Here is a 13382-nt window from a genome sequence, read left to right on the forward strand (position 1 = left end):
TTCAGAAAAGTATTTACATAGCTGGTATAGTCTTTCCTGGTTTTCAACTCTCAAATCATTCTTCTTGCGCTTTTGTAAATTCTTTGAAATTTGTCTTTATTATTTTGAAGTAGGAATGTCTGATTTGGATTTTTTTTTTAATTACCTCAATGACCGCTCACTGTTTCCAAGAGAAGCATAACGACAGTATCCCATAACTGCTTGATATTCTCTCGTTTTTGCATTCAGAGATCATCTTAGATGTCTTAACCAGAATGTCATATTGGGAGGCTCAGTGGTTACTTACTGTGCCCTCTAGCATGCTAAATTTTGAGACGTGAATGAAATGTTATGCCCATCACTTGGATCCATAGAAAGAACAGAAACGAGATGAAATTTTTCCTCAGAATTGCATTGCAACAAATGCAAGTTTTACTCCAAAGCCTGTGGAACATCTTCCTGGTTTGCTTTGAAATTAGAGTGGCCTTATAAGGCAGGCCTTTTCCCCCCTTGCCATCATGTAAATGCTCATAATCTGCTTGGTTTCTAACAGTCAGAATGGGAGGGGATCCTCACTGGGAGCAGTGGAATATTTACAGGGAAGTTGATATTGAAGTCATTAGTCTTTAAAAGTCACTGAGGGAAGAAATGGTTGAACTCAATGATCTTAAGGGTATTTTTCAACCTAAGTAATTCTACAAAGAGTTAATTCTGGCATAGACGCCTTTCTCTTGATGCAGCTTTCATTTGTGACTTTGCTAGTGTTCCCGTTTGCTGATAACAGCAAACAAACAAAAGTAAGCGTGACGCACTTCACAGGTATTTTGCTTTGCTCTTGCTGAACATGAATGCTATGGAACATAGTTCACAGATGCCTGAGCTACGGCAGACAAGCATTCAGACAGCAGAGCCAATTGCTGAGCAGAAAGCGTCGTTTGAGGGTGAAGAGCAAACTAGCTGCACTAGCGTTCCGCTTCATTTCAGCGTATTGGCTCAATACGGTGCCATGCCCCGTGTTGCCTCTAATTCTGGAGATAATACTGTCACAGCAAGCTCAGCTGTCTTTGCACAATACTGTGTGGACTAAATTTGTTTCCTGTGCTGTCTCATCAATTAAGTTCCATTTAACCTGCCCTTCAACTTGTCTAAGGCTTATTTTCTGTAGTCACTCGTCTCGCCCGCTCAGAGGTGCGCAGTGAGGTTTCTAACTCCACACTGTAAGTGAAGTCAAAGGTCAAGATCTTGCTTTACCGATCGGTGGAGGGAACTGCTGGAGAGTGAGAGCAAATGAAATGTGAGAACTCTGTGACCTCAGTTTATACTTGCTAATAGGCATGGAATTGTGTACCTTTGAAAAAGCGTGCCAAAAGTCATGCAAGCATGTGCAAAATAAAATATTTCCCATTTTCAGAAGATGAAAAAATGAATAGCAATGAAGAAATAAACAACAATATGTGTACGTGTTAAATGTTTTATATGCTTTCATGCGACCAAAGAAATAAAAAGCTACCAAGAAATAAGCCATAGTGCGAGCAACCCTTTTATGAACATTTCTAGTGTTGGCGGGGGTGTTTGTTTACAGTCAGTGTATACGTCCCAAATTTACTTTTTAATTACATTTTATAAAGAACCCATTCTTGGTGAAAGAGGGAAAAGAGAGCAAAAACTTCGTAAAGTTTGGCCCGCTATTTGTTTGCTAGCAATTTTTGAATCTTTTTTAACACAAAATCAGATGTATTTGAAAAAATTTGCATAGTTTTGACTGTGCAGTGGTATCCCACCCCATTTGTGTGTTTGCCCAGCATGCTAAAGAACTGTCCTATTTTGTATCTTTGGTACATAGAATGGTTGAACAAGCATAATGATTTTGGGTTTCATTATTGTTCAATATGCAGCTTCCTACCTTATTTACAATGTGTAATTAAGATTTCTGCTTTGAAGAACATATTTCTTAAGAGCTGTTTTGCAGCATTCATCAGTGGTATCTGAATGCTCTGGAAAATTAATTAGTTTATCACACCCATATGAGGGGAGATAGCTACATCATCCACTTTTTCTTAGGGAAGCTTTTATTTGAGTTAACAGTATGAAGTGCATTATAACGGTACGTTGGATTTCAGATGCAGATTTGAATGTTCAGCACTTCAACAAATCAAACTTAAAGATACCAAGGTAGTCTCCCAGAAAAGGAGGAACACACAGTTAAGAACTGCATGTGGAAGATTTGGTTTAGGGTAAGCAAAGCATCATGCTGGAGATCTGTGGCACTCTAAGGAGGCAATTTAATTCAGCTTTATTTTTATCTTCCTCTACCCTCCTGCCCTGTGCTTTTTCTACCATTCAACTTCTGTGACAAATGAGATGTTATGTTCTGGAGAAAAGATCTTTTGTGACATGGTTACATTTCATGCACCAAAATTCTCATGGTGAACGCAGAAAATACGATATATGATAATACAACTGAAAAAATGGTATCATAATGTATAGCATGTTATGCGGTAAAGCATATTTCCTAGGTTTTCTAAAAATCTCTTTGGTAAGGTTAGAAACTCTTGACATGGAGGATCGTCAATACCAAGAGAAACCATCTAGTTTCTCTAGAACTTTTCAGCTGAAATTTTTCAAGACTCCTTTTTTTGGTCACATTAAGATGGCACTTTCAAATAATATAATGGAAGCCACTTTAGAGTGTGCCTTAGAGTTCTCGGTGGATAAAAGCACTTAAGTTTCTTAGCAAAACAGTTTTAACATATCTATATCTACATCTATACCTATCTGAGTAAAAATAAAAAAATATTTGCTTAGATCTTGTTCCCTGACATGGTTCGCATTTGCTTATTTAAGAATTATTCAATTTAAGAAATTGAAATTTCTTAAAATATCTTCTATACCAACGTTAAGCATGTACTCAGCATGAAAAGCTGTAGTCTAAATAGCTTTACTTCTAAATTGTAAAGTTCTAAAAGCAACTAGCCGTGGCAAAGGTCATATAGTCCTAACTATAGAAAGTGCTGCCTGCCTGGCTTGTAAGAATGGTTAAATCTATTATGGTCAATGAAGTTACAGAGTCAAATGCAATCAAAATCAGACTGCACCTAGCATTAGGCAGTGATAATGGCAGAGCTCATTGAGAGTCACTGTCACTCTCATGTATCTCACATAGTCTATTTGGTGCCCATGCTGTTGACCTTAGAAGGTCAACGCTTCTGTTCCCAGAAGTGAAACATCATGTAAGGCTAAGAGGATTGTAACTTAATTGTAATCGTTGACACCCCATAAGCATTATTCTGTTTTAGACTACATTGTAGTGCTTTTGCAGTGGGCATTGGTGAACATTTGAACACTTAAGCGTGGGTTTAATGGGTATTGTGCATTTTCTTCCCATCAGGATAACGTAAGCTCACTAAAAAAAACGGGGTAGCTGCAAGGTTTAAAGGTGATTTAGAAATACTTTGGTGTTTGGGATGGTCTTATCTAGCAGTTTAACTTGCATCTGCCTCTAGAAATTAAAGGAATTCAAATTGAAGTAAAAGGAGCAGCAAAAAATAGTGGTGGAGTTGGAGGAAGAACATCTCTGAGTACCAGAAAGTATCTCATTTTCTGTTTTCTTTGTTCCCTCAGGATTTGTGACTGAGTTCTTACACCCTACCTCTCTACCACAATTCCATTTCTCTCCTGTCTACCCATGGTTCCCACCATTCTACCCAGTCCCCAAGTTCTCTACTCATCCCCATTCCTTTTTTCTTTTCTCTCCTCTACCCTCAGTCACCAGCGACTTCCCTGCTCTCCAAGTTTTTCAACAAGCCCAGGAAAGATGCAGTATGACATATCGCCAAGTAGCATGGTACCTTACCTTTCACAGGATCGTTAATCTAGGTCTCCCTCCAATGCAGAGCTGACATTTTTTTTCACAAACATGCAAGAACTGAGACATCTCTTGCTCCTTCATACTCTTTGAAGTTGATAAAATAGTTCAAAAACCAGAAAGAGAAACCAACAGCATAATCACATGATTCTTATTCCATGGGGAAATCAAGCTTAACACAAGCAACTTTCTTTGTGGTAATAAGTCTGATAAGCATATCACACAGGTCTTTTTTTTGTTTGTTTTATTATTTAACAGTTTGACATTGACAAGGAAGCAGGAGAGAGACAAATTTACCATCGGTACTGTATGGAACGGGCATCTGTACATTGTGCCCATGTGTTCACCACAGTCTCACAGATAACAGCTATAGAAGCAGAACATATGCTTAAAAGAAACCCTGGTAAGACCTGAATTCTGTTCTTATTATATTTCCTCTGAGTACCAACATTTCCTCAGGCTGAATGAAAACAACAGACAGGTACAAAAACATGAAGAACAAGGACACATGCATGTGTATGTCTGGATACATTACAGAGAATAACCAATTTTCAAAAGAAAAGTGCAGATAATGTTCTTGAAACACATTCTAGTAGCATATGTAATCCAGAAGAAATCAAGTTCAGCACCACTTTCAACATTTAACTACCATTCCAGGAGAGCATTAGTTTATCTTCATGGACATTAGGCTTTCTTTGCAAGGACATCTCAGCTTCAGGAGTTTTGTCTATGGTAGTATATTCAGGTCAACTGATAAAAGCAGAAGCTGCAACCTTTGTAATTCATTTCACCATCTTTTACAGTGTGAGGTTTGTTGCTTTGCTAGAGATGATGGATATATTCTTTTAAAAATGTAGCAAAAAGTTTCATATGCAGAACAGAATGTTAGATAAGTTTTGATTTCCAGTGCTAATGCTGTTTTTCTTTACTTAGTATTGAAAGAGATGAGAAGGCAAAAAACAAACTGTAAATCATTACAGTTTATTTCCCTGTATCTCTCACGGCTAGGAATAGCAGTATGGTTGTGGCCATGATTGATCTTAGGACCTAACCGTGATAAGTTCAATAGATACAATATTTTCTTATAGACCAAGCAGTACAGTTTGAAAAAATAGTTGAGATACGTGCCCAACAGTTTGTCTGATTTCCCCCTTTGTATTAGTCTAATAAAATATGGAACTTACCAACAAACCGTGTTGTGTTCCATGCATGGAGTTTGAATAAAGTCATGATCCCCGTTTGATGTGTCCTTAAAGTTCTCTCTAAATCAGGAGAGTGCTTTATAAGGACAAGCCACAATACTCCATCTGCAGGTAAGCATCATGGGGGAAAAACTGCAAAAAATTGTCAATAGGATGATAAACTTAAGAGATTTTTCCTTTTTATTTTAAATATGACAGCCATGTTTTAAAAGTAATTTAGGTGTTCAGTCATCTAATCTGGGATATCCCTGAAAGGTCTTGGTTTTTACCAGGTGCAGAGCACATGATCTCTGAAGGTCAGGCTTTTGAAACTGTTTTATATTGGCACGAGGCTTCACCCCACAATAGCTACTCTTGAAAATCATAGTTTATGTTTTGGGATTTTAGGAGACTGAAATGAGTCTGAATCCAGTTTAATTTGGGAGAGAAAATCTGCAGACTGCTCACAGATAGAACGTCAGTTGAAGCTGAAGAGAATTCCATGCACAGAGATTCACAGGCCTGAGATTTTTTTGATTTTTCTTGAAACTTTGAAGAAACTAAGTAAATATATTTAATGTTTGGGTTAAAATTTGACATATTGTGCTTCATGTTGACGCAGCTAGAAAGAAATCCGATAGGAATTGGTACCCTGAATTCTAGGAGACAATTATAAGTGGAAAAATATGTTCTGATGGGAATAGTTTCTTTGTATCTTAGACCACAAATAAACTGTGTAGGAGTCTATTCTCGTACTATTTATTCTCTCTGAAGTTGTGAAATCAGCATAGACATTGGTTGTTCAGAAAGGTCAGCAATCTTTCAGTAGATCATTAAGACTGAATTCTGCAAAGGAACATGAATACTGAAAGAATTTGTACACTTCTCAATGTGCTTTAAAATTAAAATTTTAGAAGAGGGATGCAGAATTGGCACAATTAACTTTTGTTTGCATTTGAATTGATTGGGAGGTAAACTTTGTAACAAAGTTGTTAGCTAAAATAACTGAGGAAATGTGGTAAGTATAGCAGTCTGTTACTTCTCATTAATGTTAAACTTGGATTATAATTTAAATTATAAATTTCATCACTTGGAAAAGCCCCTTTAAAATTCAGTAAACGTGATTGCATAAAGAGCTTTTGCACCAGGACAAAGGCTGATTTGCCAGTCTAAACCTGTCAGAATGACTTCTTGCATTACACTGATTTCACTTGCTGCTGCTGTTATTTGATCCATAATTTATCAAACCATATTTGTCAAAACCTTGAGTATCTAATTTTCTTGTCAGGCCCACCAAGACTCTCCTTTCTTGTCACTGAGAACTAAATCACAAGTACCTAACAAGTAAAGATTTCTTGGTAAAGACTGGTCTTGAGTTTGAAATGTGGTATTTCAAGACAGATCCATCAAAATTTTTTATATTGCATGGTTATTAATAAAGGCTATATTTTTATGTACTGCTGTTTAACCTAAAGAGTCTCAAAATGCTTTACAAGACAAAGAGTAATCGGTGATCACTTACCTGACAGGGAAATACATATTCTGCTAAAGTAGACTGTAAATTTCAAGAAAGTAATTAAAAATGGCCACAGTATTTGCATGAAAAATGCGAAGCAAGTACACTGGACAACATATGGAGAACCGTTTGTACTTATTTTAAGATCATCTTGATATGTAATCAACCAAAGGACCCATAGATGTTTTAAAAACGTCTCCCTAAGTCTCTCCAGAAATAAGAGACAGTTTTGTACTAGGTCAGATGCTTAATGCTAGACACACAAACCTGTGCTTTTAGGGGAAGGGACAGGAAACCCTGAATGTCAAGCACCCTTGACTGAAAGACCACAGTAGAAGTAATGTTCAAGTCCTGTATCAGTGGCAAGCAAGAGACTGTCCTCCCATCAGTAGGAGGGGGAGTTAACCATGTGCGCTGAGATCAAAGGAGATGCTGTTTTGCTTGCATGAACCATGTGTGGTAGGGAATGAGATCTTATTGAAGGTTCTTTGGGTGATGCATAGAACTTTTAAAATTACTACAGTTAATGATTGTGGTTACTAGACACCTGTTGACACTTTCCAGGAGAAAAGTATGAAATAGGCACCAGTACATCCTTTAACAATTAGCACTCCTCGCTTCTTTGAAGATTCTTTGGTATCATAAATTAGTATAAGTCTACTGATGTCAGTTGTGTTACTATGAAATACATCTGCTGAGGAACCAGCCTCCTCTTTCATTTCCATACATGGCTTTCATAAGCCAACTCAAATAAAAGAAAATCACATTCTTTTCATTTACTTCAACTAGATTTATGGCAAGCCTTTAAACATCTGCTGTGCTCTACCAGAAAGGTGAAGAGTGACTGAATTTCAGTGTTGGTTGGAATGAGCTATGCCTATCCTTATAACTCTATGGTATATCCTATAACTCTGTCTTAGAAGATACTGGAAATGAACAAATTTTAATTGTAAGATGCTTTGGAGTCTTTGAGGAGAGCAGCCATAAAAGTGTAAAGCATACTATTCTGTGGCTATTTTTAGGAGAAATCCAACAGATTGCTGAATGGTCGTCTTTTTAAAGTGTTCTTATATTGTCCCTTTTCTGGTAAATCCTCAGAAGTCTTGACAAAACAGACCTCTCTTGTGCCATGCAGTAAACAAGTCAATAGCACAGCACGGTTTCAATCTATAGTAATAAAGCAAGCAACAGTGATACCAAGAATAAAGAGGTAAAGGCCATATTGCACAAAAAGTATATGGCTAAATGGAGACATTACTTAAGTCTTGACAGGACAAAAGGGCATGGGAAGACCTCACAGGGTCTATGCTAATCTTGAGTACAGGTCAAGATGGTGCAAAGCCACTTCAATGCTATAGACAGTCGAGTGCCACATACAATAGCTTTGTAGAGTAAGCTGGTGGAGACCATTGTGTTAGACAGTGCTGTTCCCTATCCATGAGTAACAACAGTACATAAACTGTTCACATACTGACAACTGAAAGACATGCTGGTTCTTTCCTGAAAGATTTCTCTGACTCTGAAGATGTCTACCTCTGCCTTTTCTCTGCTTTTCCAGATGTTGTCACCCCAAATGGCTTGAACATTAAGAAATTTTCAGCAATGCATGAGTTTCAGAATTTGCATTCCATGTACAAGGCTAGGATCCAAGAGTTCATTCGAGGTCATTTCTATGGGTATGCTTTTACTTTTCAAAAATTAGCAATGGTTGTCCAACACTATTTAAAGCAAGAACCAAAGCAGGAAGACTAACAAGTACTTCACAGAGTAGGTGAAATGTTACCAACTTATTCTAATACTTTGGGATTTCTCAGTCAGAGGCTAAAGGAATATTAGACATCAGTTCTAACTCTGCTTAACGGATTGTGGGATCAGGCAGAAGGTCTTGATTTTTTCAGTATTTACCCAAGATGCGGTTTATCAGATTAAGATAGTCATCTTAATTTAAAGAACAGCAGAAAAGCCTCCCTTTCTTTATTTTCTTGGGATAATAAAGTCCTCAGGAGTAGAAAGCTGTTGTGTGTTTTGTTTGATTATATCTTGAGAAATACTTTGTGCTTGTCTATTTGTTTGCTTGGTTTCAGCCACCTTGACTTCAGTCTTGAGAACACCTTATTTTTCTTCATTGCTGGGAGATATGAGTTTTCCAACAAAGGAGCTGATATGTTTCTAGAAGCCTTATCAAGATTAAATTTTTTGCTGAGGGTAAGAAAGCTTCTGCAAATGTAGAGAACATAGAGCTTATGCTGAAACTTACCATACTATGGAAGTCACCTGCAAGAATTTCCATGCCATACTCTGATTTATAGGAAAATAATAATGGAATATTCAGAGTTTTCATAAAGCTCTCTCCCTGAATCATCCGAGTATATAACAATCTCGGTCTGCTTAAAAATAATCAATTACATAGTTCAAGAAATTAATCCATGGTTACCTCCCTTGTTTTTAGAGAAAAATACTGAAAATACGAGTCAAGAATTTACCCTGAAGGTTTACATATTAGATGGCAAATAAAAATAATGCTTTAATGATGCAATTTTAAAATATCTTTTTAAGCAAATTCCTTAATTCATTAGGACCTGACCATGATCTTTTAAATCTTTGAGTACTATTATCACATTGGATGGGAATCTTGCATTAAAATTCACAGTGTGGCAGTAGCCTGATGAATAAGCGTGGGGTAGCCACTCACTCCTCCATGCTTCTGTTTCCTCAAGTGAAAAATGAGTGCAATGTTTATAAATGAATTTATGGAATACTTTAATGAAGATAAGTCTTGTCATGATCAAAGAGCAGAACACTTAGTACCCACGTATGAGGTGACACTGAAAATGTCTCCAGATGTGTCCAAAAGACCAATACATTTAAAATAAAAAATTTTCAAAATGCTAATCAGTTTTCAATCACCTAGCAAGGATCAATTGGCTGTTGTCCCAGACTCTGTCTTTTGTGCTCTATCATTTAAATGATGTGGAAAACGTGGATAAAAATCTCGGCGCTATATTGTCAGCAGGGCTGAAGAAATACTAATTTTTAAAGTCCCAAGTACACTTGTTCTACTGCCACCTTCTATTAATACACCACTAAGTCCAGTGGAATTTTTGGAAATACTGAATCCATTCACTCACACAACAGGTCACCTCACATAACTTATGTATTTCTTCTACAACTTTGACAAACAACTGACTTTAGTTGTTTGGCAATGTTGTGCAATGTCAGCTTCCTTTCCGTGGCATTTACATAGCTATAAACTATAAACGCTGATAATGTGGAAGATCTTATGTGGTAATAGGGAAAGAATTGTTTGAGCAATGATTACAGCAATTTCTTATTGTATCTAATGATTTATATGACTTCAATGACAAGCTAGGCTGATGGAAAGTCAAAGGAAACTGAGTCTAGTTTTCCAAAGCTCTCTAGAACGGTGTGCTGGGACTTGCTTTTCCATAAGCTGAGCCTGGCTTTATTGCATTACTGTTCCAACATGCATGCTATCACCCAATTACCTGTTCAAAGAACACTTGCTCGGTAATTATTTCAAGAGGTAATTCCATTGAGAACAGCAGAATACCTGTACTACTTGTGAATCTGGGAATGATGGTGTTTCTTAAATGATTCCCAGTGGTGTGCCTGAACCTAAAAAATATATAGCATTTGATGGAATTATTTTATTTTATAGTGTCCTTTTTCTTTGCTACTTGAAAGCCTCACTAACATTTTGGAAATAAAATATGAATGTTGGAACAGATTATTGATACACTCTGAGATCATAGCATGATGGACTTTGAACCTGCCTTGAAGAGAGGGAAGAACCTTAAAACGATAGACGACTCCAATAGTTTATTTTAAACTACACATTTCCCTGTACCTCAATCTGAGAAAAGGCATGCTCATAGTATGTTTGTGTGTTCAAAGTTTAAAATGGAGGCAATCCAAAAATAATTTAAGTTTTACAGCTCTGAACAGAGTTCACCCTTAGCTCTTCTTTAAATACCTGCTGACAGGAGCTACAACCTTGTTCTGCTCTGTGTGAGGTATCCCTCAGGAGGCCAGTATTCTGAATCTTGTTAGCTCACAGGGGAAACCAGCAAGTGAAACCGTCAATAAGTAAAGGGACAGATTTTACAGCCAATGTTTTTTGCCTTTGCAGTATCCGGATGCGAGAGATGAGCAAGAAGTTACTTATAGCTTTTTGTGTATCTGGCATGTTCTTTGCCAGGGGTTCAAGTAGACAGTGGTTGCTATCGTGCATCTTTCTGCCCACACTTCTGGGGCACTATTGCTACAGAAGGTAGCTCTGCTTGCTGCTGTAGGGAATCCCTTGCCCCATGTCTGGGCATACCCCACCCTAGCTAGTAAACTAATTGCTCACTCCCTTGAGCCAATGAAGTTTGTGTCATGTGAGAGAATGTGTGTTGGATTTTTATTTTTTGCATTTTATGCGCACATCCTATGCCATGACCTCTAAACCATGAGAAGTCAGGAAGATCTCTGTTGCCCAAACTGAAACTGGGTGACATCTGTTTACCTGTATCTATCCTCAGCTATATCTCTGACTTGACAAAAACTTCGTAGCTAAGGGGAGAGGTCTAAGATCAGAGCCTTCCTGGACAACCAGTCAAAGTGCATTGGCTTTTCCTGTGACTAATTCATACTGTCTGTGATACCTTGGAGTGAGATTTTTTTTTCTCTCCATCTTGTGTCCATGTAGGTTCATAAGACTAATGTTACAGTTGTTGTGTTCTTCATCATGCCAGCAAAGACAAACAATTTCAATGTGGAAACCCTGAAAGGACAAGCAGTCCGGAAGCAGCTCTGGTAATTGCCATTCTCACTGAGGGCCTTGTTCAGTGAACTGAAGAGACATGCAAAAGTTTGTGATGAAGAATAATGGTCTTTCTTTTTGCTCTGGCAAAATCAAGGATTGTGGGTAACTAGAATGTATTTAAATAAGGGCAAATACTCCTCTTTTTTTTTCTCCTAGGTTATTTTTAGTAAACCTGCCTTGCTATTCTTTGTAACAAGTTAGAAAATAGTACTTGTTTTGCAGTGCCAAAGTCAAAGGTTCTAGAAAATTTGGTGTTCTGGATGTCTTCTGACTGTTTCTAATCGGATACACCATTGACCTTCCACAAAATAAGGACCACCTGCTAATTTATCAGAGTGAGCTTCTCTGCCACCAGTGGGAAAAAGAAATTAAATACACGTCTTCCTTTATTTAGAAATATGGAAATTTGTACTGTCTACTCCAGCAGAATAACAGTTGATAAAAAATGTGTGTCATTTTCTGTATAGCCTACAATAGGCAATGGCCATATCCAGGCAGCGAAACTTAGAGTTATAAAGGGAAAATTGTCACAGCCCTTCTCAGTTTAACGGTTTTAATTTTACAACTTCCCAAACAAAAAAGCAAAGCAGGGTCAGATTTAATCTTTACGTGCTACGTGATTCTACGTAGGAAAAGGCATATGTTGTGAGGTGCTCCTAAGCTGAGAGATGTGGCAAAACTGAAGGTTGAAATTCATAAAGAAAATCAGCGATGGGTTATCAAGGATGATTATTGTTTAAAAAAGTGCAAAATGCCATTTCACTCAATGTATTTACACATTAATTATCTAAGCAGGGAAATGGAAATGTGCACCTTATCAGGTGGCAAGAGCGGTTAAACTCTACTGCAGAAGTAAGGAACCTGGTCTTAAGGCTAAGGGACTAAAACCCACAAGACCTAGCTTCTGCTTTTATGCCTGTGTCTCACACTGTTTAACCTCTTTGTGATGCCAGTTCTATATTTATAAAACGATAGAAATCTAAACGACTCAGAGATCCGTAGATGAAAAGTACTCTGTAAGAGAAGGATACTATTTTTGTTGTTATCTCATTAACTGCCTCCAAGCAGGTGATCTCTGGCTCAGTTTCTGGCTATCGGTAATCAAGTTGAAGTCTTTGATAAACAGATACTAAACCTGCACAAAAACAGTGACAGAAACAGTTTAACAAGGATCATTGAAATAATTTAGCTTTCGCCATATCTAGAAAAGGAGACAGATATGAGAAATCTGTCTACTCTCCAGATTATCCCTGGAGTCACCACAAGGCAACTTCTTGGGACTTAAAGGAAACATTCTACCTGGTTACCACTCTGGAAACAGGTACCACAAATGTAGAGGTTGGAATTAATTGTCCAACTCTGGCTTCCTTCTGAGATGCCTTCACTGCCAGTGGAGCGTGATGGTTCACTCCAAATGATGTTTCATCCTATACCACTTCAGGAATAGATAAGTGAAGGGAATCATCCTCTGAAATGGACTGTCACCCTCCGCGGATGTGTGGAGGATCTGCACAACTATCTTAAACTGTAGATGGCTAAAGCGAGGTAACATAGCCAGAGTTTTTAATGAGAACTGTGTACGCAAGAACTATAGAAAAATAATGTGAGTGCATTTGTATCATTGCTGTATCTCTGCTACATGGTTATTTCTCTGGCACTCAGTAATGCAGGCACAATAGTAACTGTAAAGGTAAACCTGAAGATGTGAAATCATGCAAAAAATGCTGTTTCCAGCTATTCTTCCCACTGTGGTCTGTGAAAATCAAAAGACCCTCTGCATCATCATATGCAGCATTATCATAATCTGGAGCTCCTGGAAAAGCCACCTGATATCAATATTACATAATAGTATTAGATTATTTTAAGGATGCCACAGAAATTAAATACAAGAAGATGCTGGCACTTATAAAGGAATAGACGATGGCTGATCGGGGATATAAAATCAATTGTTTCCTCTGCTTCTGAAAAAGTGGTCTATCGTGTCTGGGTAAAGTTCTGGATATTGTTCATGGC

At 37.6% G+C, this 13382-nt stretch overlaps 1 protein-coding gene across 1 annotated transcript in view; it reads left to right on the forward strand.

Annotated features, from left to right (window-relative positions):
* GYS2 (glycogen synthase 2) overlaps positions 1 to 13382 on the forward strand; it is a 47608-nt gene that overhangs the window by 22630 nt on the left and 11596 nt on the right. The window contains exons 5-8 of the mRNA XM_074587227.1: positions 4103 to 4247; positions 8100 to 8217; positions 8626 to 8746; positions 11253 to 11359. Of these exons, the coding sequence (XP_074443328.1) occupies positions 4103 to 4247; positions 8100 to 8217; positions 8626 to 8746; positions 11253 to 11359 (491 nt within the window). The remainder of the gene's footprint in view (positions 1 to 4102; positions 4248 to 8099; positions 8218 to 8625; positions 8747 to 11252; positions 11360 to 13382) is intronic.

This window comes from Larus michahellis, chromosome 1, assembly GCF_964199755.1.
Source record: "Larus michahellis chromosome 1, bLarMic1.1, whole genome shotgun sequence".
NCBI classification, from domain to species: Eukaryota; Metazoa; Chordata; class Aves; order Charadriiformes; family Laridae; genus Larus; species Larus michahellis.